Genomic DNA, 26,512 nt, shown 5'->3' on the forward strand with positions numbered 1-26,512 from the left:
TGGGAACCAAATTCTGGTCCTGTGAAAGAACAGTGTGTGGGCTTGACCTCCGATGCACTTTTGCCTGCTTTGTTGTTGTTGTTTATTGGTTTGGGTTTTTTTGGTTTTGGGTTTGGTCTTTGCTGCAAGGTCTCTCTCCTGCAGCCCAGGCTGCTCTCAAACTTAATACACAGTTGAAGACGGGCACGGCTTCTCCATCTTCCTGTTGGAATCACAGGTGTCGCTTCCTAGCTGTAAATTATGTATGCAGCAGGCACAGGGCACAGAGTGACAACTGGGTGTGTGCCATTTCAGTGGAATAATGAAGGCAAGCTCATTTATCACGCCTGTCGACTTTTGACCCGTCACGAGAACATTCCCTGTCTACATCCTTAGCCGTTTTAAAACATGGGAAATCTGATTAGTCCTTGTCACCCCACCACTGTGCGATAGTGCTCTAATATCAGTCGTCTTCTCTGCCTGTCCCTTGTCCCCCTGTCCCCTGCCACTGTCTTTCCCTTTCCATCACTTTCCCTTTATTTGAACTTTGTCTCTGGTCCCTCTCTCAATTCCTCTCATCATCCTCTCTGGGACTCTGCTTCTAGACATTTACCTGTTTCTTCTGCCAAGGCCTGGTGATAGATAATGCAGGGCCACTAAACTAAGGACAGGCCCTATTGCTTCCTCATCTGGCTGAGAGAAGGATGGACAGGACAGAGAGCTCACAGGCAGGGAGAAGGCTCTCAAGCCAAGCATGAGCCTTCTTAGTTGGGAGGTTCGTAATGACTATTCCTGGTTGTCAACTTACTATATAGAGACTACCCTTACGTTCCGTGACTCTAGAGAACCCTGGCTAATACAAGGTCGAAGTTCGTGTTTCTGCCAGGTGGAGAAAATGGGCTGCTCTAGGACATGAGCATGGCCTGACCTTGAGTGCGGTCGCTCAGTCCCCGGAAGGCAGGAGGACGTCCTGCTTCTACTGCTTCCCCTGTGGCTCAGGGAAGAGGATTTGGTGCCTGACTCCATCTGTTCTTGCTCCTGCTTCAAAGATTCATCTTTTTTTTAAAAAGATTTATTTATTTTTATTATATAGAAGTACAGTGTAGCTGTCTTCAGACACTCCAGAGGAGGGAGTCAGATCTCATTACGGATGGTTGTGAGCCACCATGTGGTTGCTGGGATTTGAACTCAGAACCTTCGGAAGAGCAGTCAGTGCTCTTAACCGCTAAGCCATCTCTCCAGCCCCCAGCAAGCACTTTTAAACCACTGAGCTATCTCTCCAACCCTTCAAAATTTGTTTGTTTCTCTTCTCCTTCTCCTTCTCCTTCTCCTTCTCCTTCTTCTTCTTCCTCTTCCTCTTCCTCCTCTTCCTCCTTCTCCTCCTCTTCCTCTTCTTCTTCCTCCTCCTCCTCCTCCTCTTCTTCTTCCTCCCCCTCTTCTTCCTCCTCTTCCTCTTCAGTCAGGGTCTCACTATGTAGCCTTGGCTACTATACAGACTGGGCTGGCCTAGAACTCACTGAGATTCACATGCTCCTGCCTTCCCAGTCCTGGGATTAAAGGTGTACATCACCACACCTGTCAAAATCTCAGCTTTGGGCTGGAGAGATGGCTCAGTGGTCAAGAGTACTGACAGACTGCTCCTCTGAAAGGTCCTGAGTTCAACTCCCAGCAACCACATGGTGGCTCACAACCATCTGTAATGAGATCTGATGCCCTCTTCTGGTGTGTCTGAAGTCAGCTACAGTGTACTCGTATACATAAAATAACTAAATAATATTAAATAGGGCTGGAGAGATGGCTCAGTGGTTAAGAACACCGACTTCTCTTCCGAAGGTCCTGAGTTCAAACCCCAGCAACCACATGGTGCCTCACGACCATCCTTAATGAGATCTGACGCCCTCTTCTGGTGTGTCTGAAGACAGCTACAGTGTACTTAGATATAATAATAATAAAAAAATCTTTAAAAAAATAATATTAAGTGAAAACCTCATCTTTTCACCCAGAGCTGTTCCTCAGCTGGTCCCTTTGCTTTGTCATCTGTCTGTGCAGGGGTGAACCTGAGCCATCTGGGTGTTTGTTCAGGCATCTGGGTGTTGTCCTAAGAGCAGGCGGGGCCCAGATATGTGGAGTTTGAAAATAAAACAAAACAAAACAAAAAACTTCAGGAGACTGCCAGTCTCCTACCACTGACCTAACATTAACAGGCTCTGTAACTACACACTGGTAACTCACAAGCCCCAAGTGTCTGTGTTCACAGTCTTGTATGCGAAATTGTTCCTCTTTACTCTGTACTTACCAGGATCTGTCTGTAGCTGGCCATAGTGACCATTCAGACAGCATCCAGCTCTGTCCTGTTAAAGCCATTTATAATTGCATGTCTTTATTCAGTAACTCACACTGGCTGAAAAGGATCAGTAACTGGAGGCTGGAGAGATGGCTCAATTGGTAAGCCCAGTGTATTGTTCTTGCAGAGAACTAGGGTTCAATTCCCAGCACCCACAGAATTCCTCTCAGTTGTAACTCCAGTTCCAGGCGATCAGAGGTCGCCCTCTTCTGGCCTATATAGGCACTACTTGCACCTTTTACCAAAAAAGTTCACTTTGGCCTTTATTTTTTTCCCCTGATATTCAAATAATAATTATTTACTAATTTAGAATTTGGATGTAGCTGGGCAGAGTTTCACATGCTTGTATATAATTCCAACACTTCGCCGGGCAGTGGTGGTGCACGCCTTTAATCCCAGCTCTTGGGAGGCAGAGGCAGGCAGATTTCTGAGTTCGAGGCCAGTCTGGTCAACAAAGTGAGTTCCAGGACAGCCAGGGCTACACAGAGAAACCCTGTCTCGAAAAAGAAAGAAAGAAAGAGAGAGAGAGAGAGAGAGAGAGAGAGAGAGAGAAACCCAAAAAACCAAACCAACCAACCAAACAAACAAAAAAAACCCCAATAATTCCAGCACTTCAGGCGATTGGAGGCAGGAGGATCAAGAATTCAAGATCAGCGGGCAGTGCGGTGGTGACACCTGGCTTTAATCCCAACAGAGGGCAGGAGTTCCAGGACAGCCTGGGCTACACAAAAAAAAAATCGCCTCAGAAAATAACAAAACAAAACAAAAAAAACCAAAAACCAACCCAACCAACCAAAACCCCAAACCAAACCAAACTAAAAAACAAACATACAAAACCTGCTAGTCTCCAAAGCATAGATCCTTTAGGAACCCTGTCTCAAAAAAAAAAAAAAAAAAAAAAAAAAAAAAAAAAAATCCAAAACCAAGAAACCAAACCAAACCATGCATAAATAAGGGTTGTAGATGTGCGTGTGCGTGCATGCGTGTGTGCCTGTTGGTGTGAGAGTATGTGTAGCGCAGGAGTTTGGTAATCAGGTGTGACATCCCAGTGACAACAACGCTGAGGACCAGCGTGTGGCAGAGACTCTCTAAGCAGCTGCTTCCCAGAAAGCCCCAGGTGTCCACTAACTCCACCGCCTTTTTAGTGTCCGTGTGTCTGTCTAATCCTAGTGACCAATCGGAGGAGAGAAGAGGACATTCCACACTGCAACCACACTTAGGGGGCGGTGCGAAAAGCGAGGGAGGCGGAGTCTGCGTGATCACGTAGCTCACCCCATTGGCCAAGGGCCTCGCCGATGCGGAGCGATATGGAGACGCTCATTGGTCAGAGCTGTGTTGGCCGGCCCGAGGCCACGCCTTCCCCATCCAGCGGCGTGGTTTGGTTGTATTGCCGCCTGGAAAGGAGACGCTGCCCTTCCCCAGCGATGGGATCCCTGGTGAGTGACGGCCACTGCGCGGGCGACCAGATCAGCAGGGCTAGAAGCGAGGCTTGCGGAGCATGGAACCCGGCCCACGCCGGGGTCTGCGATCCAGCCAGCCCGCGAAGGTGTCCAAGGTGGGATGAGTGGATCCCCTGGACCAGGCGGCTCGAGAGGATGCGTGGCTCCGTGGGTGGAACGAGAAAGGAGCTGGGTCAGAGAGGAGACTCCCGGGCCTGGAACGCTGCGAGCATCTAAAAGTATGGTCGCGGGCACCTCCCCCCCCAGGTGTGCCGGCTGTGGGCAGCGCTGTATGTGGACAGCGGTCAAGGATGTCCTAGGGAGGTCGGGGCCAAAGCAGGAAGGTCCCTGCCCAGGCTCCGCAAGGAGCAGATACTGAAGCTTGGAATATTGTTGATGTTCACTGTGGGGTTGCCCAATGCCCGGCTGCGTGGGATCCCACAGAGATGTGCAGGGGTGGGACAAACAGGACATGAGGCAGAGTGAGCTGTAGTACTGCCTGGTTCTGATAACACAGCCAGGTCAAAGTGGGACGAGAGAATGCTCAGGCCAATTAGTAGGGTTGGCTTGCACAAAAGAGGAGGGCCTGGATTGGAAAGCCGGGATATCAGGCCTAAGGTGCCAGGGTGGAGGAGCAGATAACCTACCTGCTCAAGAATGTGGAGCAGGATTGGTGGCCAGCATTAGAATAGAGAGACAGGTAGGATATGATGATGAGCTTGGACCCTTCCTTCCTCTTGGGCACAGACAAGGCTAACTGGACTCACCTGCAAACAGATGCCAGGCCTCCCCTTCCCTCTCTCCTCCTGCCTGGATCCTAGAATAGGCTCACCTCTAATACCAGGTGGCCTTCCCAGACGTTCAAGGCCCTCAGGTTTGATACAAGCAAGCAGCAGGCAATGGCTAGGGTGCTCGGCCCAGCCTCGGTCCTCATCTCTCAAAGCCTCAGTATTCCTATCCTTGCGTGCTCTGAGAAGGACTCCACTGAGGCCTCACAGAGAGCTAGTGCGCTGGCTTGTTGAAATGCTCTGAGAAGTATATCTCCTGCTATTTGATGTCCTTGTCTCTCACTCAGTGCCCTGCCAGGCTGGAGGCACATCATAGCCCACTTAACCTCTAGGCAAAAATGTACCCTGCCCTTGACAGTGTGGCAATTTCTTTAGCCCTTGAACCTCACTCTGCCTGCCAGCCCTCTTGCCCTCTCCCCTCCCCCCACAGCCCTAGGGCCAGCCTGATAGGGCTGTATGCCTTCCCCCACTCACCAAGGATAATCTGTTCCTTGTTCATGTCTTGTGCTGGCCTAGTGACTTTTGGTCATCATCCCAGAGAGACAGGGTCTGTCCTGGCCTATGGTGTTCCTTCCTCTGAAGATCTCAGAAAGCATCCTTGAACTTGAACAAGACCCCTGCTGCAGGGTCTTGGGGTCTCAGAATATGTGATCAAACATCTCATCTGGCTTTGGGTCTTAGTGGGTCTTGGGCTATCTTTTCTCTCTGTGTCTCTGCTGGGGTGCACTGCCTGTTCCTGCTGTGTTAAGCAGAACCCAGAGTCCAGTAGACCTTGACATACCCTCTCTTCACCACTTAGCAACCGATGAGTTATTTTGGACTCCTGGCTTAGGTTGGACAAAACTCAGTTTCTTCATGAGAAGGTGGGGAGAGTCAGGGAGAAACATCTGCCCATATAGCTGTCATGACTCAGTTGGTTCATAGCAGGAAACACAACACTTGGGGGACAAAAAGTAAGAGAAGTATCTAGAATTCAGATCCAGCCTGTGCTACAGTATATGACTCTGTCTCAAAAATAAATATAAGTCAAAACAAAACAAACAACAAAACCCCCACCACCACAACAAGATCAGCACAAATATTTAGGCCACAGGAAGTGAAGCATTCCTGGCTCTGAAAAGGATGTCAGTCTGCAGCCTGAGATCTTTATTTAGAAGATGGCCAGTGTTTTTAGAAAGACTGAGAAAGTGCAGAAGGCCCTGAGTTAGGGGATGACCTATTTATCTCCCGGTCTCAGGGTTCTTTCTATGCCAACATGCCACGCATGTCTCCCTCTGCTGCCGGGCTTATAGAGGTGTCTGTGGGGTATCTGGCTGCTTGCCTGCCTGTGGGGGCAGAGGGCTGGGGCCTGGTGTTCCTGATGCACGCCTGCTGTTCATTCAGCCACTGGAGGCACTATTTTTTTCCCCCACTGCTTCACGCTAGACAAGTGCTTTAAAAAATTTTGAGACAGGGTCTGCCCAAGTTGCCCAGTCATTCTTTGAGCTTTTGATCCTCCTGCCTCAGCTGGAATCACAAGCCTGAAGTGCCCAACCTCTGGGGCCTCTCTTGTTTATATCTCTGTGTGCTGACATGTGCACCTTTCTGTAAAAAACAAAACAAACAAACAAACAAACAAAACATCCCATAGATGAGCGTTTTGCATGTGTATATGTCTGTGCACCATGAGTGCCTGGTGCCTTCACAGGTCAGAAGAGGGCAGAGGGCATCAGGTCCCCTTCAGCTGGAGTTGTGACAGTTGTGAGCTAGCATTTGGGTGCTGGGAATTGAATCTGGGCCTTCTAGAAGGATAGCTAATGTTTTTAACTTGCTGAGCCAACTTTTTTGGTTTTTCGAGACAGGGTTTCTCTGTATAGCCCTGGCTGTCCTGGAACTCACTCTGTAGACCAGGCTGGCCTCACACTCAGAAATCCGCCTGCCTCTGCCTCCCGAGTGCTGGTATTAAAGGTGTGAGCCACCATGCCTGGCTTCTGGTTTCATTTCTGTTGCTGTGATAAAACACCCCAGCAAAAGCAATTTAGGGGAGGAATGCTTTGTTTTGCCTCACAGTCCCAGGTGATAGTCCATCATTGTGAGAAAGTCACAATGACAGGATCTCATGACAGCTGTCCATGTTACATTCAGTTAAGAGGCAGAGAGCAAAGAATGTGTGTATGCTTTTACACAGTACATGGCCCTAGCCTAGGGAATGGTGCCACCTACTGTGGATGGGTCTTCTCACCTTTACTAACGTAGTTCATTCTTCGTGGACATGCTCAGAGATCCATCACATTCAACCTTGGATCCTGGGGAGCTCGGTTGTCAGGCTTGCTCAGCAGGTTCTTTTATTTGCTTAGCTATCTCACTGCCCCCAAGCTTGTTGGCAGAACTGGGTATTGGACATAGGGAGGTGAGCGCTCTACCACTCATGCCCTGTATGCACCTTCTGTGTCTCACTCGGTCATCTGTCTGTCAGCTTTGTGGAAGGACCTGTTATGTGTGCCCCTGTCCTGCTGGGGAGTGGATGGTACCCAGGACCCAGCCAGAGACCAGCTGAAGACATTCTCCTTGCAAGCTCTCACCCCAGGAGGTCCCGTCTCGGGTGGTGGACCTACCATGGCATTCCGGAGGACTGAGGGTATGTCCATGATCCAGGCTCTGGCCATGACTGTGGCTGAGATTCCAGTGTTCCTGTACACAACTTTTGGTCAGGTAAGATGGGTGTGGTCCTCTCTAGGGGTCCTCATTGCCTGAGAGAGCTGAGTCCTTGTCAAGGCTATGTGGCTTAGTTAATTTCTTACTGTGTTATTATAATTCCATGTGTCTTAGTTAGTTTCTCATTGCTCTGTTGAAAGACCAAAGCACCTTAAGGGAGAAGGAGGTGATTTGGCCTCATGGGTCAGTGCATCACAATCCAGTGTGGAACGCATGGCAGCAGAAGCTGGAAGCTGGCTGGTCGCAGCATCTGTTCACAGGAAACAGGATGTCAGAGGGATGCTAGTGTTTAGCTCGCTTTCTCCATTTTTTACAGGGCATCTTGCCCTGCCCAGTAGTGGCCCCCTTCACAGATATGCCACACGATTTGAGCTATCCCTCACAGACAGTCTCAGATGCTAACATTGCTATAGGTAATTCTTCACAGGTGTGTCAGGAGGCTTGGCTCTTAGGAGGCTCTAGTTCTCTCAGGTTAACAGGCAACACTAGCTATCCTTATGTATATCTGGTATCGTTTCCCTAAGGAAATCAGGAGTACATAAAAGAACTGGGGCCCTAAACCCAGTGTTTACCCAAAGGCTAGGCAACCTCTTGACTTTAGTTGTCTCTAAGTCCCTTGACATGCCCTGCAGCTCTCTTTTGTGGGACAGAGTTCCACCTGGCCAGCAGCAGAGGGTGGCCTGTTTGGATGGGTGGTCTTGGTAGTGACTGTCATTGGGAAATGGAGTCATCGGGGTTTGAGCTGTATATTGGTCACTGCCTGCACACGCCTTAACTGATGTGACCCTTAGGTTCCTCGTTTGGCAGAGATTCTGACAGGTGACACGGTTCAGGCCCTGGTGCAGTGCACAGGCACAGAATGGTGGCTAGCAGTGTCGGGGCACACGGGACCCACCCCAGGATTCATCTCCTCCGTAATGCGTTAGTTATGCTATCTTTATATTTCTGATCCACATGTCAGAGAAGGTGACTTGATTTACTCTTCAGTGCCCCTTGTCACCCCTTCGGTCAGCAGAGGAATACTGTGGCCACACCCAGAGCTTCCCTTTGGACAACATAACCAGACCACTTGTCTCTTTCCTCTAGTCCGCGTTCTCCCAGCTGCGGTTGACACCGGGCCTGAGGAAGGTTCTTTTTGCCACAGCCCTTGGGACTGTGGCCTTGGCCCTGGCTGCCCACCAGCTGAAAAGGCGCCGGCGGAAGAAGAAGCAGGTGGGCCCTGAGATGGGAGGTGAGCAGCTGGGCACGGTGCCCATGCCCATCCTCATGGCCCGCAAGGTCCCTTCGGTGAAGAAAGGTAGGTATGTGGTTGGGGAGCCTCTGGCATCTGAGTCACTTCTCAGCAGCATTCGCTGTGGGTCTCAGGCTCGTGCCTTCCCACCTCACAGCTAAGTTACCCTCAGTAGACAGCAGAACAGACACTGGGCTCAGGTGTGGTGCGCGGCGTTGGTCCTGGGTGTCCTTCTTACTGTAGGGAATTTCCCCAAGCTCAGGAATAAAGATGCGGAGCTCGTGAACACACTGGTGTGGTGTGTCTCTGTTCTCCTCTTAAATGGGAGAGGAGGGATTTGGGTGTGGTAAGATTCGCCTTTTTAGTGTGTCCGGAACATTGAGACAGTGCCATCACAGAACTGAGCCACTGTGGGAAAACTTTGAAAAAGTTGATCTTGGAGTTTGTGTGAGAGCAAAGGTGTGTGGGTGTGCCGTAGTACACTGTGGAGGTCAGAGGGCAACTTGCATGTGTAAGTTCTTGCCTCTTTCACTTGTGGGTTCTGGGGTCATGCTGAGGCCTGGGCTCATCTTGCCGGCCCTCGTGAGACCCAGTTGTTTGCTACTGGTCACTGTCACGTTGCTCTCCTTCAAAGCAAGGCGCTCTCATAGGTTCACAACTTGGGAAAAACAAGTTTCCTTGGAAAATAAATGTTTAAAGCCAGGTGTGATACTGTGTGCCCGTAATCCTAGCACTTGGGAAGATGGGGCAGGTGTAGAACTTAAGGCCACTGTGGGCTACACACTGAGACTTTGTCTCAAAAAACCAAAACTAATTAAGGAGAATGAGGTTTACGGACTGTTTTATCTATTTATTGTACGCTCTGCGCCATGGTGTACGTGAGGTGATCAGAGGGCCTCTCTGATTCACCGGGAATTGGGTCTCTCCTTCATTGAGGATTGAACCCAGGTCCTTCGGCCTGGTAGCAAGTTCCCTTACCTGCTGAAGCATCTGTAAAAGAACGTTCTTTATCAATCACTCAGGCAAACTGAGTAAGAGGTAGGGAGGTGACCCGCCTTGCTCTCAGCCTGTCCCAGCGTTTGGGGCCCTCCTATGGGCCTGGCCTTGTGTTAAGCCAGCAGGCAAAGGAAAAGCCTTAGTCCTCTGTTAAGTGTACACACTCAGAGGAATCCACTGGTGTCCTGGCTTAGGTCAGGACACTCTTCCCGAAAGATAAGGATGGGAGGGAGGCTCCGTGGGAGGATGAATGTGAGACCCACCCTTCTCCTCACAGGCTGCTCCAGCAGGAGGGTTCAGAGCCCCAGCAGCAAGAGCAACGACACTCTTAGTGGCATCTCCTCCATCGAGCCCAGCAAGCACTCAGGCTCCTCCCACAGCCTGGCCTCGGTAAGAAGCCAGGGAGGAGATGTGTGGAGGCAGGTGCCACCAGGCCACTCTTGGACTCTGCCCTAAGGAAACTTGTAGGCTGTTAGGGAGGTGGGAGATAGGTCCCCTTCATTGCTTCCCACCCTCATTCATGAATTCCAGCTCTGGAGCCTATTGATGATGGTTGGAGGCACCAGTTAGAGACGGGTGTGTAGGTGCCAGAGAGTAAGCTTATCAGCGAGCGGGCATGGGCATCAGAGGAGGAGCGAGTGCCTGGGAAGTGTCAGGATGGGGCTGGGCTGAGAGTCTAGAGAGAAAGGAGACAGGTGAGCTTTGTCTCTGCGGAGCCCGGCCCCCGGGGCTCATGGACTCACTGTGAGTGCATTGCTCAGCTCTAGCGCTGTGCTGTGCCCTTGCCCTTGAGTCTCCTCCGGAAAGGTGGAGGCCATCTTGTGATTGTGAGGTCCCGAAACAAGGTGGCAGCTGTCTGTCCTCCTTGACAGACTAGTGAGCAGGGACCGGGCCCAGGGATGTCTCACACATGGCATCGGGTATTGACCTCTGTGTTTCTTTGTATTTTGGGGGTCTCTGTGGGCATCACTGAGCTGCTCTAATAATGTGGGTGCTGACCTAGCTCCCTCAGGAGGTATCTAGGAGAGTACCTGTGGCCTGCGGTTAGGCGGTCGGGGTGGGCTCACTGCGCTCTTCTCTGTGTACTTGGTCCCTAGATGGTAGTGGTCAATTCATCCAGCCCTACAGCTGCGTGCTCAGGTTCATGGGAAGCCCGAGGGATGGAGGAGTCTGTGCCCACCACTGATGGCAGTGCCGAGAGCCTCTATGTGCAAGGTTGGCTGGGAGTCAAGCCCAGGGCTTGGGGTAGGGTAACTGTGGCAGGCAAGAATGGCCTTCCAGGAGTCTGGGTAAGGCAAGTCACTTCTTCAGGTACTGCCCCACCCTAGATCCCTGTCAATTCTCAGAAGACACATCCTGCTTAGATAAAAGCCTAAGTACTGGATAGCCCAGAAGGAGGCAAGACCCAGCTGTAGAGTCCTGCCCAGTTCTCACCCTGCTGTGGCCCTCTGCCGCCCTGCCATGTTCATCCCCTTAGGGCAAGCCTATGGGAGCTGAGCCTTTCTCTTTTCTCAGGCATGGAGCTGTTTGAGGAAGCCCTGCAGAAATGGGAGCAGGCACTGAGTGTGGGCCAGAGAGGGGATGGAGGCAGCACCCCCACACCAGGCGACAGCCTCCAGAACCCAGACACCGCATCAGAAGCACTGTCAGAGGTAGGTGGTGTTCCCCAGTCACTGCGAACTTGGCCAGGTGACGGCTGATTGAGTGTGCCTCTCCCAGGGCACTCACTGGGTTCCCGTCCACAAAAGTGCCACTTAGAATGAATATAGTAGCTCGAGTGCGTGCTTGATGCTGTTGCATTGGTGAGCGCTTGGTGAGCAAGTCCCACTTTGATAATCACTCTTCTCAGCTCTGTTCAGGGCCTGGGGGATATTGGGGGATGGTGTGGGTGTTGATGCAGGACTATAGGAGATGGACCTCTATTCTAGTGACTGGATTCTGGGGCCTTTGGGTTTTGTTTATGGTATTTTGGGGGGGGGGAGAACATCACTTACGTTTTTTGATTGTAATTTCATACTCTTATTTATTTGTAAGATTTTTTTACTTATTTTTATTTATTTTTTTATTTGTTTCCCTGCATGTCTATATACCATGTTGGTGCCCACAGAGTCCACAAGATGGTGTTGGGTCCCCTAGAACTGGAATTACAGGTGTGAGCCACCAAATGGGCACTGGGAACCATACCCAGGTCCTTTGGAAGAACAGCAAGTACTCTTTTAACAGCTGAGCCATCTCTCTAGCCGTCCCCTCATTCTCTGTTATTTTTGAGACAGGGTTTCTCTGTGTAGCTCTGGCTGTCCTGGAACTCACTCTGTAGACTCAGCTGACCTCGAACTCAGAGATCCACCTGCCTATGCCTCCCAGTGCTGGGATTAAAAGTGTGTGCCACCATGTCCATTTGGTGACCATTTTTAGCACATGTAGTTTCCTGTGGAAAGTTCTGGAGAGAAAGGTAAACAGACTTTCATTAGGTTGACAGTACTTTTCTCTTCTGTTTGTTTCAAATAAAAAGACGTAAATCAAAAACTTGGGAATTGCTGGGCAGTGGTGGCACACGCCTTTAATCCCAGCACTCGAGAGGCAGAGGCAGGTGGATTTCTGAGTTCGAGGCCAGCCTGGTCTACAAAGTGAATTCCAGGACAGCCAGAGAAACCCTGTCTCGAAAAAACACAAAACAAAATAAATAAAAAACCCTTGGGAATTAAGCTGAGAGCCTTGTATGGGCAGGCACACAAGACGTGTGCATAGAACAGGCCTTTATATTTTTTTATTTTTATTTACTTTTTTTGTTGTTGTTTGTTTTTTCCAGACAGGGTTTCTCTGTGTAGTCCTGGCTGTCCTAGACCTCACTCTGTAGACCAGACTGGCCTTGAACTCAGAAATCCGCCTGCCTCTGCCTCCCGAGTGCTGGGATTTGAACTCAGAACCTCTGGAAAAGGCGTGCGCCACCATGCCCAGCTTTTTTCAGTCTTTCCATGGTGATGTTGAGTGGTTTTGTTTTGTTTTGAGACAGAGCCTCTCTACATAGTCCTGACTGCTTGTCCTAGAGCTGTAGTCCATACTGGCCTTGAACTCAGAGAGATCCTCCTGCCTCTGCCTCCCAAGTGCTGGGTTTAAAGGCATGGAGATTTTTTTCACATTCTTCATGGCATCCATTGAGACACAGAAGATACTCTTAAGTTCTGGGTTGGAGGAACAGCTTAGCTGTAGCTTGTATATCGGGCCTCAGGCCCCTGGGTTTCATCCCCAGCTCCACAGAAGCAGGGATCTGACAGCAATGCCACACGTGGGAGGTACAGGCAACAGGACCAGGAGTTTCAGGGTACAGCCGGGCGGAGGTGACACACCCCTTCAATCAAAGCACTTAGGAGGCAGAGGTAGGCGGATCCCTGAGTTGGAGGCCAGCTTGGTGAGTTCCAGGACAGCCAGGGCTACACAGAGAAACCATGTGTCAAAAAATAAAACAAAGTGGCTGGAGAGATGGCTCAGTGGTTAAGAGCACCATCTGCTCTTCCAGAGGTCCCGAGTTTAAATCCCAGCAACCACATGGTGGCTCACAACCATCTGTAATGGGATCTGATGCCCTCTTCTGGTGTGTCTGAAGACAGTGACAGTGTACTCATATACATAAAATAAATAAAATAAAATAAAATAAAACAGAAGTTTGAGGTTACACAGTGTGGGGCCAGGCTGGACTAAATGAGACCCTGTCTCAGAACTAAGTTTTTTAAAACATTCTGAAATTTATCACATCTGCTATTCTTGAGTTGGTTGAGCTTCTGTGCTAAGTCCCTGCAGCCTTAACCACTCAAAGCTACTTCCCAGAGCTCTGACAGACATCCTCAGGAGCTGCCAGTCATGCAGGAGAGAGTTCTGAGGGCTGGTCCAGGTCTCTGTCCCGGGACACTTCACCACCTTGAATTATCTCTGTCCCTGAGAGAAGCTTTGAGGCTGAACAGCAAGGTCCAGGGTGAGACCTCAGCCATGGCCGCCTCTTAACCTCTTCTGGCCTTTTCTCGGCCTTAATTGGTCCTCATCTGTTTCCTCCCTGGGCTCTGGTTACTTTAGCAACAGCTCTACTCTGGTTACCTCCACCTCCATGGAGAAAGTAGTCAGGCCTCACCCTGGGACCCAAACCCAAGAGCCCCTGCGCGGAGAGAGCACCACCCAACATCCATGCAGGGGCTGGGGCTGGAGGTCAAAAGTCACACAGAGGTCACAGGAGGCTGTGCTCCACACCAGCTCCTCCCCTCCACCTCTAGTGAAGCCCACCTGTGTCACCTTGCAACGACTCTCCTGTCACCTAGACCTTCCCAGGACCGTATGTTCTTTGCTGTCCAGCTTGTCACCTGTAGCCTTGACACTCAGGAGGTGGAATGACCCTTGCTTGGTAACCCAGTAACAGCTACTACCATTTGCACCTGAGCCCCAGAAACCCTCTGCACAAGGTGAAGCTTTTGAGTCCCTTCTATAGAGAAGTCCTGGGAGGAGGTCACCATGAAGGGCTTGCCCAGGTACACAGGCCCTGCACTAGGCAGGTTTCAGGGAAAGGCTTGAGTCACTTAGAGACACAATGTTTTCTAGAAAATATGTTCAGCCTGCCAGCCAACAAAAAAAGCAAGCAGGGCCGGGATGTGCCTGCCTAGCATGCAGGAAGCCCTGAGCTCAGCCTTCAGCACCATGTAAAAGCGGGGGAGTGCTATACAACTGTAATCCCAGGATCGGGAGGTCGAGGTCATCTTTGGCTATATAGTGAGTTTGAGGACAGCCTAGGTTCTATCTCAGGGTGGAAACAAGAAAAAATAAATGAGATCAAATTGTTTACTTTTTTTTTTTAATCTTTTTTTTTTTTTTGTCTTTGTTTTTCTGGGTTTCTCTGTGCACCCTGGCTGTCTTGGAACTCTCTCTCTGTAGACCAGGCTGGCTTCAAACTCAGAGATCCTCCTGCCTCTGCCTCCTGAGTGCAGGACTAAAGGCCTGTGCCACCTCTTTCTTTTGAGACAGGGTCTTGCTATGTAGTCCTGGCTACCTGGAACTCACTACCACTGCATGTCCCACATTGGGTGGGTCTCTGCGACTTTGACCCTATTCTTTATAGCCAGCTCTAGGCCAGCCAGGGTTACATAGTCAAACCTAAAGTAAAACTAAAAAGTAATATAGCAAGCCGGGCATGGTGGCGCACGCCTTTAATCCCAGCACTCGGGAGGCAGAGGCAGGCAGATTTCTGAGTTCAAGGCCAGCCTGGTCTACAGAGTGAGATCCAGGACAGCCAGGGCTACACAGAGAAACCCTGTCTCGAAAAACCAAAAAAAAAAAAAAAAGTAATATTGCTGGGCACGGTGGCACACAGCTTTAACCCCAGCACTTGGGAGGCAGAGGCGGACATACCCTACTGTGAGTTTGGCCTCAACCTGAGATTTTCTCGTAGGGCTCCCAGATTACAGGTGTGGGGCACGATGCCCTTCTGCCCAGATACTGTGCATGTGTTTCTGGCATCATGGCCTGTGTATGTACAGCACATGTGGCCAGTGCCTCCTGCAATGGGCAATACAAGCCTAGAGTTCTTTTGGACCCAGAGCTGGCTCCATTTCCTCAGGGCCCTACCTGAATGGGGAGTTCTGCAGCTCTGGGTTGAAGGTCATTGTTTTGTCATAGCCAGAGTCCCAACGAAGGGAGTTTGCTGAGAAGCTGGAGTCCCTGCTGCACCGGGCCTACCACCTGCAGGAAGAGTTTGGCTCTACCTTCCCCTCTGACAGCATGCTGTTGGATCTTGGTGAGCTGGAGCACACAGGCTGCTGTGGGCCTGAAGTGCAAGAATGGAAGGGGGGGGGCGGGGGGCAAATCTAGAGAGCCAGGGCATGTTTCCCCAGAGCTGCAAACAAATTCAAGTTTGAACAAATAGGGAGACCGAGGTAGGTATTCCCTTAAAATGGCAGACAGACACTGAAGCAAGATGAGGCTCGGAGTCCATAGTTTGTGTGCTTTGCCCCGGCCTCTTGAGAACACCTTTGAGCCGCGTGCCTCTGTCTCCTGGACAGCTCTGCAGGCCTTTGGGTTCACGTGGCCGTTTCCCAAAGGCAGGCTGCGTGGGCCAATCAGTTCTCTTGCCACTCATTGGAGCTTTTCTGAGGTGCACTGTGCTAGCATCTGGGCCCCAGAGAGATCGGGCTAATGCTGTGGGCCACACCCTCCCTGGCTTGGCATTGGCCTCTGTGTGACTTTGCCTATTTCGGAAGAGCCCTGTTCCCTTGGGTCTTCCTCTGTGGCACAGGTTGGTAGGGCTTTCATGTGGCTGCCATCAAGTCTGGCATTTACTTATTTGGTGTGCCTTTTGAAGTATCCTGGAAGGTCTAGACCCCTCAGTTCTAGAGCCTAGATGTGGGAATGCTGGCTAAGTGCCTGCAGATGCCCTTGGGCGGTTATAGCCTTTTAGAAAGAGAAACACTCACAGGGCCACATAGAGGATGGGTATAGAGATGACCCCGCTGTCACCACATAACTCAGGGCAGCTTTGTGACTTCTGCCAACATCTGCTCCAGACAAAGCCTCGGGGTAGCAGTGCTGTGTGCCAGTCCTGTCAATGCCATGGAGTAGTGGCAGGTCTCAGCCCAGTCTTACTCCCTTCCAGAGAGGACCCTAATGCTGCCACTGACTGAGGGCTCACTGCGACTTCGAGCTGACGATGAGGACAGCCTGACCTCTGAAGACTCCTTTTTCTCAGCCACTGAGGTAAATAGGTTGGGAGACCAAGTTGGGGGGCCAGGTCCTCTGGGCCAGGACTGGGTTGTGTGTGTGTGGGGAGTAAGGTTATTTTCTTGGGTGGGAATGAAGCCCTGCTTTCCAAATACTCTGAAGTTCCCAGGTCAGGAGGCCTGAGAGGCCCGGGTTATAGTTCTACATGGTCAAGCAGAGATATCCGGCCCCTCCCATCCCTAGGGCTCTAAACTGCACCCACCTCTGGCTTCTCTAATTCATTTAGTCCTTTGGTTAGCATTAGTCTGCCACCAGGCTGGGGCAGGGGGGATGGTATCTGTGCTTGGGACAGGAAGATGAGAGCATGTGTTTAGCAGATGTTCTCTTTCAGAAGGGATCCTAGCAGTAGAAGAGCTGAGGTCCAGGGCTGGACATGAACCTAGGCCTCCTGTCTCATGGGGCCAGTGTGCTTCATGATGGGCCAAAGGAAGGCACCTAGGGTGGTCCCTGTTGCTGGGACCCAGAGCTCTGCCCTGTGTAGGGCGATGCTCACTGGCCTCTGTAGGGCGATGCTCACTGGTCTCTGTGGGGCGATGCTCACTGGTCTCTGTGGGGCGATGCTCACTGGTCTCTGTGGGGCGATGCTCACTGGTCTCTGTGGGGCGATGCTCACTGGTCTCTGTGGGGTGATGCTCACTGGTCTCTGTGGGGTGATGCTCACTGGTCTCTGTGGGGTGATGCTCACTGGCCTCCTTGGCTCTTTCCCAGATCTTTGAGTCCCTGCAGATCGGCGAGTACCCGCTTCCTCTCTCCAGGCCTGCTGCTGCCTACGAGGAGGCTCTGCAGCTGGTGAAGGAAGGAAGAGTCCCTTGCCGAACACTCAGGTGAGAGTTGGGGGGGAGCACTGTGGGGGAGAGAGCTCCAGCCCCAGGGAGAAGGGGCAGAGGTGCACAGTGATGCTGGTTGTGACCAAAGGAGGTGAGGTGTTAGCCCAGGTACCATAGCCATGACTGCCAACTGTGGCCATGTCCAGAGGGGGCAATGTTGTCCCAAAGAACAGCCAGCCAGCCTCTGCCTTCGGTTGAGGAGAGGTTGAAGGATAGAGGGAGACTGGCACCAACCTGAGGTCACACTGCTAGGTTGAGGCAGGGCCAGATTGGACCTTTGTCCCCTCCACCTCACCCAAGGTACACCCTACCCTCCACTGGGTCTTTGCCAGGTAGGACCAGGTGGTGTGACACTGTCTGTCCCTCTCCTCAGGACAGAGCTGCTGGGCTGCTACAGTGACCAGGACTTCCTAGCCAAGCTGCATTGTGTACGGCAGGCCTTTGAGGTGGGTGTGGTGCAAGGACCACGAGGGAGGGGGTTGGGCCTGCCGAGTACAGGGCCACCCCATGCCCGGCCATAACTCTGCCCTCTCCACTGGCTCTGGAAGGCTGCTCCTTACCCTCTTCTTTCCTCAGGGGCTTCTAGAAGAAAGAAGCAACCAGATCTTCTTTGGGGAGGTCGGCCGGCAGATGGTGACGGGCCTGATGACCAAGGCTGAGAAGGTAGCTGGCGTGGGCCTGCTTCAGATTCCCCTCAGAACCTTACCTCAGGCTGGGCTTTTGCTTTGCTTTGTTTTGTTTTGTCGACTGTTGACTGGGTTTTTAACACAAAAATCTTGGGCCTGTGAGGTGACTCAGTGGGTACAGGACTGGCAACCTGAATAAGATCCCCAAACGAATTGTGAAAAGAGAGAGCCAAGCCCCCAGAGTTCCTCCACAGCAGCTGTGGTAGAGATGGGTCCACACTCATCATGCATGCCAACACAGTGATAATTCAGACAGAGCTTGGGCTGCGAAGATGGCTCGGCTGGTCAAGTGCGGTCTGTAAGCCTGAGGACCTGAATTTAGAACCCATCTGTGAAGAAGTCACGTGTGCTAGAGTATGTTTACTGCTAGTGCTGTGGAGGCGGAATGGCCGATCCATGGCCAGTCAGTCTGAGTGGTGAGCCCCCAGCCACAGTGAGAGACCCTGTCTGAGGAACGTCTTCTGATTTTCTCTCTGGCCTGCACACGTGCACAAACACTTTAAAACCCCGGCATCTTCCTAGAGCCATAGGCACGGAGAAAGGCTTGTGGGTCCCTGGCTCCTGCTCCACTTGGAAAACTAGAGACGTGAACTCTTTCTTACTTGGTGATTCTAGCAGTACAGCTTTGTAAAATTGGCCAATAATGAAACACAAACCACAAGCCAAGTAAGTGGTAGTGGGGTATCCCTTAGGCAGGCAAATCTGTGAGTTCAGGGCCAGCCTGATCTTCAGACTGAGTTTGAAGACAGCCAGGGCTACACAGAGAATCTCTGTCTTGAAAAATAAAACAAACAAACAAATGCAGACCGCAGAAGGGTCCCCTGCATCTGTCCATGGCCACCCTTGCTGGAGTCCCAAGTGCCCTCTGCTCTATGGACACTCTGACCATGGTGTCATTGCCTACCTTCTGGCCTGTTCTGTGCAAACAGCTTGCAGTTTCTGCTCAGTGGTTTCTCAGGGCAGTACATCCACCTCCCCTCGCCAGTGTGCTGCCCTGGTAGCAAAGCACTTCACCTTGTGGGCGGGTGCGCTGTGGTGGGTCCCATCTGGGACCTGGGAGGCTCTGTCGCAGGTCCTGGCAGAAGGATGTTTTAAGGGACTGTCACTTTAGGTCCTTGTTGGCAGCATAGGAGTCTATCCGCTTGTCTTGGCTCAGACTGGGTTTCTGTAATCCTGACCTTTTGTCGCTATTCACGGCTCCCTTGCTCTTTGCTTATGGAAGAGCTTGCATAAGTTTTCATATTTATCACTCACCAGTGCTTTTGTTACTGCGTTGGAGCCAGTCTCTTGATAGGGCTTCTGTGACACAGGCCAGCTGTGTGGCTGAGACAACCCTGATATCTTGTCCTCCTGCATCTGCCTCCCAAGGGATGGGGTAAAAAGCATGCATAGCCGTGACATGCCAGCTTCTTCAGTTGCTAATTGCATTTAGGAATTTGTATTTGAGGCCGGGCGTGGTGTCTCACACCTTTAATCCCAGCACTTGGGAGGCAGAGGCAGTCGAATTTATGAGTTGGAGGCCAGCCTGGTCTACAAAGTGAGTGCCAGGACAGCCAGGGCTACACAGAGAAACCCTGTCTCAAAAAATTAAAAAAAAAGAAAAAAGAAAAGAAATTTGTATTTGGTGTGGTGTGCATGAGTATAGGGCCGTGGGGGGTGTGTGTGTGTGCACATACCACTGTACACATGTGGAAGTCAGAGGACAGTTGATGGGGATTGGCTCTCTTCTACTGTCGGGGTTCAGGGACTGAACTCAGTTGTCAGGATCATGGTAGAGGCCTTCACCACCACCACATCTCACTGCTCCTCTTTTGGTTGTTTTTTTGTTTCTGATTTTGAGGCCCAGGCTGGCCTCAAACTCATGCCAATGCTCCTGCCTCAGCTTCCTGAGGCTCTGCTGGAGCAAAGCTTGTCCTCTGGTCCTTCTCGCTAGTCCTTGCTGGAGGAATGCTCTAAAAGCCCCGTGTAAACCCTTGTCTTCCGTGGTTTAAGACCCGCCAGCCCTCAGCCATGGCCTGAGTGCTGATCTGTGGTTATGTTGGCCATACTTTGCCCTGTGCAGCTTGGGGCACTGGGGTCTTGGGGGCACGCCAGACCCTCCACCTGCTTTGGACTTTTGTCTGTGCTGGCCCTCTGTGTCTAGCACACTGTCCCTCAGTTATTGTTTATTTAGACTGTTCACATAGAAGAGAGTATGGAAAAGGTCTGTTTAGTGTCTAATAGTGAAGAAAATGAACTCTGAGGATTCCCATCTCTGGCTTTAACACCTGGTCTCATGCATATGGTGCCCCATGTCCTCCTTGTCCAACAGTGATGCCCACGATGCCAGAATTGTAAGCCCTAACAAGTGCTGCATTCACCCTTGCCTGGAGATTGCCCCAGTGCCTTCCATCTGCCCCAAAATGAGCTCCAGGCTGCTTCTTCATGTCCCCAACCCCAACCCCCGCCCCCCCCCCCACCCCACCCTAGCCATGGTCAGCTCTGTTGCAGTCTGCGCTAGCAGATAAGGAAACTGAGTGTGGAGAGAACAAGGGGCTTTCCCAGTCCACCGAGCAAGTGGATAGAACCAGGCTGTATGGTCCACTTAGCCACATCCAGCCCATGCCCTTAGCTGGCTCTCCTTGGCCTCCCTGAAATAGAATGAATAATAGAAGTGAGGTGGCCTGAGGCCAGGCCAAGCCGAGCAGAGCCCAGTCAGTCTTAGGCTTTGTTGCTTCACAAGGTGGAAAAGGCCCGTGGGCAGCTCCTGAGCCCATGACTGGAGCACTCATAGCCCTGCCTGGATTCCTTGGGCAGGTCTCTGAAGACACTGTCCAGGCTTTGCAGTTGTAGCATCAGGGCCATTTTGTAACCACGCAGCCTTCAGCCAAGTCTGTGTCTCTCTCTGAGTGGGCTGTTTCCATGTCCTGTATCAGCCACACTGCATGTTAGCCAAGCGTATGCTACTGAGCCACAGCCCCCACCCCTGCAGGAATTTCCTCCACTGGTTATGGAGTGTTTCTGTGCCAGGGGCCAATGGTAGCACAGGTGTGCATACAGCCCTTGAAACTACACCTCTTTCCGGGCATCGCCAAGGAGAGATCATGTCTTAGGGTGGTGCCTGGCTCTCACAGGCTGCAGGTGTGTAGTAATGAGTCAGACTGACATAGCTGGGTGTCCTGATGCAGAATTTGCCCCAGACACACCCTGGTTCTCTGGAAGGTTCAGGCAAAAGACACCTCCTTGCCGCCTCTTTGGGGTAGGGCCTCAGCCCTGCTTGGCATATTCTTATCCACAACCCAGCCTGCTTGTGAATCTTATCCAACTGGGTCACAGGGCCTCTCCCACAACCAGAACTGGCTGTACTTCTCACAGAGTCCCAAAGGCTTCCTGGAGAGCTATGAGGAGATGCTGAGCTACGCCCTGCGGCCTGAGACCTGGGCTACCACCCGGCTGGAGCTGGAGGGCAGAGGGGTGAGTCTGCTGGTGCTGACCTCCTGGGACTCTTCAGGACCGAGGTCATTGTGCTGGGAGCTCGTGCCCAGCTCTGCATCAGCGCTAAGCAGCTGAGAGGGCTTGTCACTGCACTGAGCCTGGGTCCCAGCCGTTTCCCCATGTAGCGCACGGGCCCCCCTGGCCTCGGCACGGTAGCTCTAGATGCCCCTCTTCCCCGAAGGTGGCCTGCATGAGCTTCTTCGACATCGTGCTGGACTTCATCCTCATGGATGCCTTTGAGGACCTAGAGAACCCTCCGTCTTCGGTGCTTGCTGTCCTGAGGAACCGCTGGCTGTCTGACAGCTTCAAAGAAACAGTGGGTCCTGTCCCTCCCGTCCCTTTCCTGGGACCTTGGGCACTGGTCCTCTTGTGTCCCTGCCCACTGAGATGTGGGATGTCAGACCCGGGGCTCTCTGCAGGCACTCGGGCGCTTCCTGCTGCCCCAGCTCCAGCAGTGTGCACATCTCCCTCTGTGTTGTCCTCACATGGGCAGAGCCCCCACTCTGGTCAGGCACTAAGTCATTCATTTTACTGCACCCCATTAAGTTAAAATAGAGAACGTCTACCCACCCACCCCCAACAAAATGACAAGAAACTCCAAGGCCCCCAATAATATGGTGGTGCTGGTGCCCACAGCTCTTCTCCAGCTAGGCCATTCATAGGTACTCATGATGGCTCCCAACCACCAAGTGAGGGATGGGTGGGGTGCTGTGTCATGGCCATTTTACAGAAGAGGAAACAGGCTTGGAAACCTCCACATCCAAATGGAGTTCTAAAGCAGTAAAAGTCAGAGCCTGGATTCAAGAATAGGTGTGTATAGAGTGAAGTCGGCTTAGCAAGTAACAGTGCTCACTGCCCCTGAGAAGGACCCAGCTTGGCTCCTAATGCCTACATGGTTCAGAGCTGGCCAGGTGGTGGGTGCTGGCACACACCTTTAGTCTCAGCACTCCGGTGGCAGAGGCAGGCGGATCTCTGAGTTGGAGGCCTATAAAGTAAGTTCCAGGACAGCCAGGGCTACACAGAGAAACCCTGTATTGAAAAAAACAAAACAAAAAATTAGGCATCTGTTGCCAAATTTAGGGAAAATAAAAAGCAAGACTTGTGCAGTTAGGTGTGGGTGGGCTATGGGGAGAGCTCATTCTGGGCCAGGGCTGGGGCCCTGACTTAGACTAGTCTAACTCCAGGATGGGGTCTTGCCTGTGTTTTAGGCCCTAGCCACCGCGTGCTGGTCTGTCCTGAAAGCCAAGAGGAGGCTCCTGATGGTGAGTGAGTGGTGGGGCTTCTTGGGCCTGAGTCACCAGAACTCCCCTAATCAGTTGGGCTGAGTCGGGAGGGACAGACGGAGCTAAGCACCAAGGCTCCTGCACCCCACACTGACCACCCATCTTGCCACTGTACCCCACTTGGCCAGGATTCTTCCTGAGGAGCAAACATCATGTCCCCGCAGAGGAGATGCACGTCCTGGGAGAGGGGGGAGGGCTAGTGCCTATGACTGGCCAGTGGCCACAGCAGTCAGGCGGCAGGCAGAGCTCTTCTCCTTCCCAGTAGGCCGCTGGTACCTGCACCATGGATGGAGTAGCTGAGATCCACCACTCCCCATGGCTGTCAGGCCCTGCTGGGCAATTAGTACCAGCGGCTGTGGCCAGGGCTCCGAGTAGACTCTGCCCACTAAGGCCTGCAAGGGCCAGCTCTCAGAGCAGTCTCTTAGCCCTTTCTGTAGAGGTGAAAAATCAGGGTTGTACAAGCTCACCACTTGTTCAGGATGTAGTGGCCTTTAGGTAACCCCTGATCCCCAACCCCAACCTGCTCCTTAGCCCTGCCACTCACCACAGGTGCCTGATGGCTTCATCTCCCATTTCTACTCCGTATCGGAGCATGTTAGCCCTGTGTTGGCCTTTGGCTTCCTCGGACCCAAGCCCCAGCTCTCGGAAGTCTGTGCTTTCTTCAAGGTACATGACAACACTCCTGCTTTCCTGCTACTGCAGACACCCCTCAGTGCCAGAAGAGGGGTGGGACCCGGGCTGCTCTAGGTGACCACTATAGGATGAGCCCAGGAAGGCAGTTGCTTAAGGCTGGGAGAGTGGGCTGGGGCTTGGTCATTGAGAAAGGGACTTTGTAGAATGTAGAAAATGTCTCAGGACCCAAACCCAACACCAGTCTCCTACCCCTAGCACCAGATTGTACAATACCTGAGGGACATGTTCGACCTGGACAACGTGCGCTACACATCTGTGCCAGCCCTAGCAGAAGACATCCTACAGCTGTCCCGGCGGCGCAGCGAGATTCTATTGGGCTACCTGGGGGCACCTGTGGCTAGTAGCATCGGGCTGAATGGGCCACTGCCTCGAGAAAATGGGCCCCTGGAAGAGCTGCAGTAACAGGGGATGGGCTGGAGGGGAGAGGTGGCTGTTTGGGCCTCAGATACAAGGTGATAGGAGAGAGAAAGCTGCCACTCCCTTCCTTTGGGTTGGTATCCAAGGGCCATGGTGGCCAAGGGCCATTGCCCCTAAGCTTGCTCCACTTCCTCACCTGGGAATTCCCAACACCCAGGGGACAAATTTCCATGGAGAGGAACCACTAGAAGCACTGATAGCAGCTGCCCTTGGGGTTCCCTGAGCAGCAGAGGCAGGCCAGAGTCAGCAGGGACTGGCCAGGGGCAGGTAGCAAGAGAGAAAGGTGTGGGAGCAAATGGCTCTTGAGTATGGACCACAGAACCCCAGTCCCCCCCTGCTGCTGAGGGAGGGCAAGGGATAGTTGAGGGATAGAACATACAGGGCTAGGTGGTGACAGTCACAGGGTCCTGCAATTAGCAGCCACCAATAGCTACATTAAGTCCCAGCACCTAGGCTTCTGGCCAGTATGGAAAGCCATGTCTGGGCCATCCAGAGGTGGGCTTGCCCCATGTGTGCTCACATCTGAGCAGGTACTCACCCTTCACAAACCCTTGGCGCTGTTCTCCACATTCCCACACCCTGCCAAAGATTGTTTTTATCCCCTCTGTCACCAAAGATGGAGGAGGCAGGACTGGCCGCTTCCTGCTCTCTGGTGAGCCAGGAGCTCCTGGGCAGTGCTGGGCCCCAGTCAGAGCTCACAGTGGCCCATCTACTGCTCCAAAAGTGAGCACGGAACCATGGCAGGGTGGGCATGGGCTGCACAGCGGGCAGCTCCCCCTTCCCCTTTCTGACAGGAAGCTGGACTCAGCACTTTGCCTTCAACTCCATGCACACGTGCTTTGGGGCTGCCACCACCCACGTCCTGCAGACAGTTGGCATTTGTCACGGCAGCTGCAGTAGTCCTGGCAGCCCTCCTTTTGCCTGAGCTGGGAAGTTTTTATTTATTGCCTTAATACTTTATTTGGCTGTTCCATCCCTTCCAGGTTGTGACACCAGGAGAAAAGACTCCTGGTCTGGAGTTGAGCACTGGCTCCTGGAACCAAGTTCCTCTCCCTGGAAGGGAAAAGGGTTCCCCAGGGTCAGCAGGATGCAGTAAAGAGAGGGCAGCCATGGCTCTGGGTCCTCTCTGAGGCTTGTGCTCAGAAGGGAGCAGCCCTCATGCACTGTCTTGACATTCCATTCATTTGCACTTACCCTGAGCTGTGAATGTGACCCTGGGCTAAGGCCTGCTCTGCTCTGCCCCTGACCCATACAGTGTGGTATTTTCATTTTTGTCCTGTTCATGTGTCTATGCCCCACCCTCTAGCACTCAACCAGCAGTGGTAGAGTGTGTGTAAGGCCTGTGAGTCAGATAAAGGACCGAAGCGACTCTTCTCTGTGTCTTGCTGGGTAGAGGTGGGGGCAATGCTGAGCCAAAGGCTGGACACTTGCCCTGTACCATGGGTAGAGGCTCCAGGAGGAACAGGTCAGGAGCAGCCTGATACGGCCAGGTGAAAGCTTGACAGGATGTGTGTGTCCCTGGGATGACAAGATGCAGATGTGTAGTGGGTGGCCTGCACTTCTTGTCCTCAGTTCCCACATCTGTAAGTCATGGGCATTGTGCCCAGCTAGGTGATTCACAGCCTGTCAGGTCTTAATGTGTCTTCATAGGCATCGGGCTTAGGGTTACTGCTGCTGTGAAGAAAGACCATGACCAATGGCAGCGTGGGCAGGAAAGGGTTTATTTCACTCACAGTTCCACATCACAGGCCATCATCAACAGCATTAAAGGCAGGAGCCTGGAAGGAGGAGCTGATGAAGAAGCCACGGGCAGAGGCTGTGTAGTGGCTTGTTCTCTGTGGCCATGTGGGCCAACCAGTTTAGCTGAATCATCATCTGGTCTCAGTGAGAGCTCCTGCCTTAAAACACGACTGGAGAGCGATTAAGAGAAGACATTCAGTACCGACCTCTGTAGAACATATGTGTATATAGACCCAGGATTTTTCTGTTTTCTTTTTCTTTCAATGTAGCCCTGAATGTTCAGGTCCTTGTGTGTGGACCAGGCTAATCTTGAACCTACAGAGTCCTGCTTGGCTCTGTACCCAATTGCTGGGATTAGTCTTGGGCCACCACATTCAGCTTACCACAATTCTTCTAGGGCTGAAAGTATATCTGTGGCCGAGCACTTACCCAGCATTCACAAAACCCCAAGTTCAGTCCTCAGCACCGCACTCTTTAAAAACAAAGCAAGCGGCAAACCTGATGCCTTTAGTTACCATTCTGTCGTGTTTGCTTTGTATGTTTCCAGAGAATTTAGAGTGAACTTCAGGTGTGAACTTCTTTCATAAGCACCTCAGCAAGCAGAGCTCTAGTGCAGCTTTCCAGTGTGTGGACCCACATTCCAGTTGCACATAAAACAGCGGCTCTGTCCTGTGTGTGCAGGAATTCTCACAGGACTTAACTAGTCCTATGTAAAAAGGTGTGGGTATGGTGGTGCAGTTTGTCATCTTGGGGAGGGAGAGGAAGAGGCATCTCTGGTTGTAGGGTTAGAGTCCAAGGCCAGCATGAACTTCATGAGACCTTGTTTCAAAAAACAAAGGGACAGGCAAAGTGGTGCCCACTTAAACAGTGCTTGTACTAAGGAGGTAGAGCCAGAGCCGGGGACAGTTAGGAGTCCACGGCCGTCTCTGGCTAGTGTGGTACATGAGGCCCTCTCTCAAGGAGAAACACAGGCCAGAGGATGTGGCTCAGTTGAGTTCTTGCCTGGCATGCAGGAAGCCCCGGGTTCAGACTCGAGCGATATCTAAACTAGGAATGGTGGTACACACCTGGGAAGCCAGCACTGTGGAGGTGGGAACAGGATCAGAAGGACAAGCCGGTCCTTAGCAGCTCCATAGGAAGTATGCAGTAAGCTGGGGCACCTGAGACA

General features: G+C 52.1%; 1 protein-coding gene across 13 annotated transcripts; it reads left to right on the forward strand.

Moving 5' to 3' along the window:
• Positions 1 to 3,686: 3,686 nt before the first annotated feature.
• Positions 3,687 to 24,974, forward strand: Miga2 (mitoguardin 2). 13 transcript variants are annotated; one of them, NM_001242407.1, is made up of 16 exons: positions 3,687 to 3,759; positions 7,006 to 7,241; positions 8,331 to 8,541; positions 9,749 to 9,861; positions 10,569 to 10,686; positions 10,987 to 11,123; positions 15,127 to 15,244; positions 16,100 to 16,200; positions 16,933 to 17,048; positions 17,425 to 17,497; positions 17,628 to 17,714; positions 21,092 to 21,190; positions 21,393 to 21,527; positions 22,420 to 22,473; positions 23,044 to 23,160; positions 23,383 to 24,973. In NM_001242407.1, exons 2-16 carry the CDS (start codon positions 7,146 to 7,148, stop codon positions 23,587 to 23,589), a joined length of 1,782 nt encoding a protein of 593 aa, NP_001229336.1. In that variant the 5' UTR covers positions 3,687 to 3,759; positions 7,006 to 7,145; the 3' UTR covers positions 23,590 to 24,973. The 13 variants fall into 13 exon arrangements, 9 of the variants coding, with proteins under 9 accessions (NP_001229336.1, NP_001365838.1, NP_001365840.1 ...); XR_003949993.1 differs by having other exon boundaries at positions 3,693 to 3,759; positions 21,393 to 22,021; positions 23,383 to 24,974; NM_001378909.1 differs by having other exon boundaries at positions 3,697 to 4,029; positions 15,131 to 15,244.
• Positions 24,975 to 26,512: the final 1,538 nt, after the last annotated feature.

The sequence above is a fragment of the Mus musculus genome, chromosome 2 (assembly GCF_000001635.26).
Source record: "Mus musculus strain C57BL/6J chromosome 2, GRCm38.p6 C57BL/6J".
In the NCBI taxonomy this organism is placed as follows: Eukaryota; Metazoa; Chordata; class Mammalia; order Rodentia; family Muridae; genus Mus; species Mus musculus.

Coding starts and splice junctions, on each gene's coding strand:
- Miga2 (XM_006497593.2), top strand. CDS start 3,884: ATGAGTGGATCCCCTGGACCAGGCGGCTCGAGAGGATGCGTGGCTCCG. Junction 8,542..9,748: donor GGTCCCTTCGGTGAAGAAAG/GTAGGTATGTGG, acceptor TTCTCCTCACAG/GCTGCTCCAGCAGGAGGGTT. Junction 17,049..17,424: donor GTCCCTTGCCGAACACTCAG/GTGAGAGTTGGG, acceptor CCCTCTCCTCAG/GACAGAGCTGCTGGGCTGCT.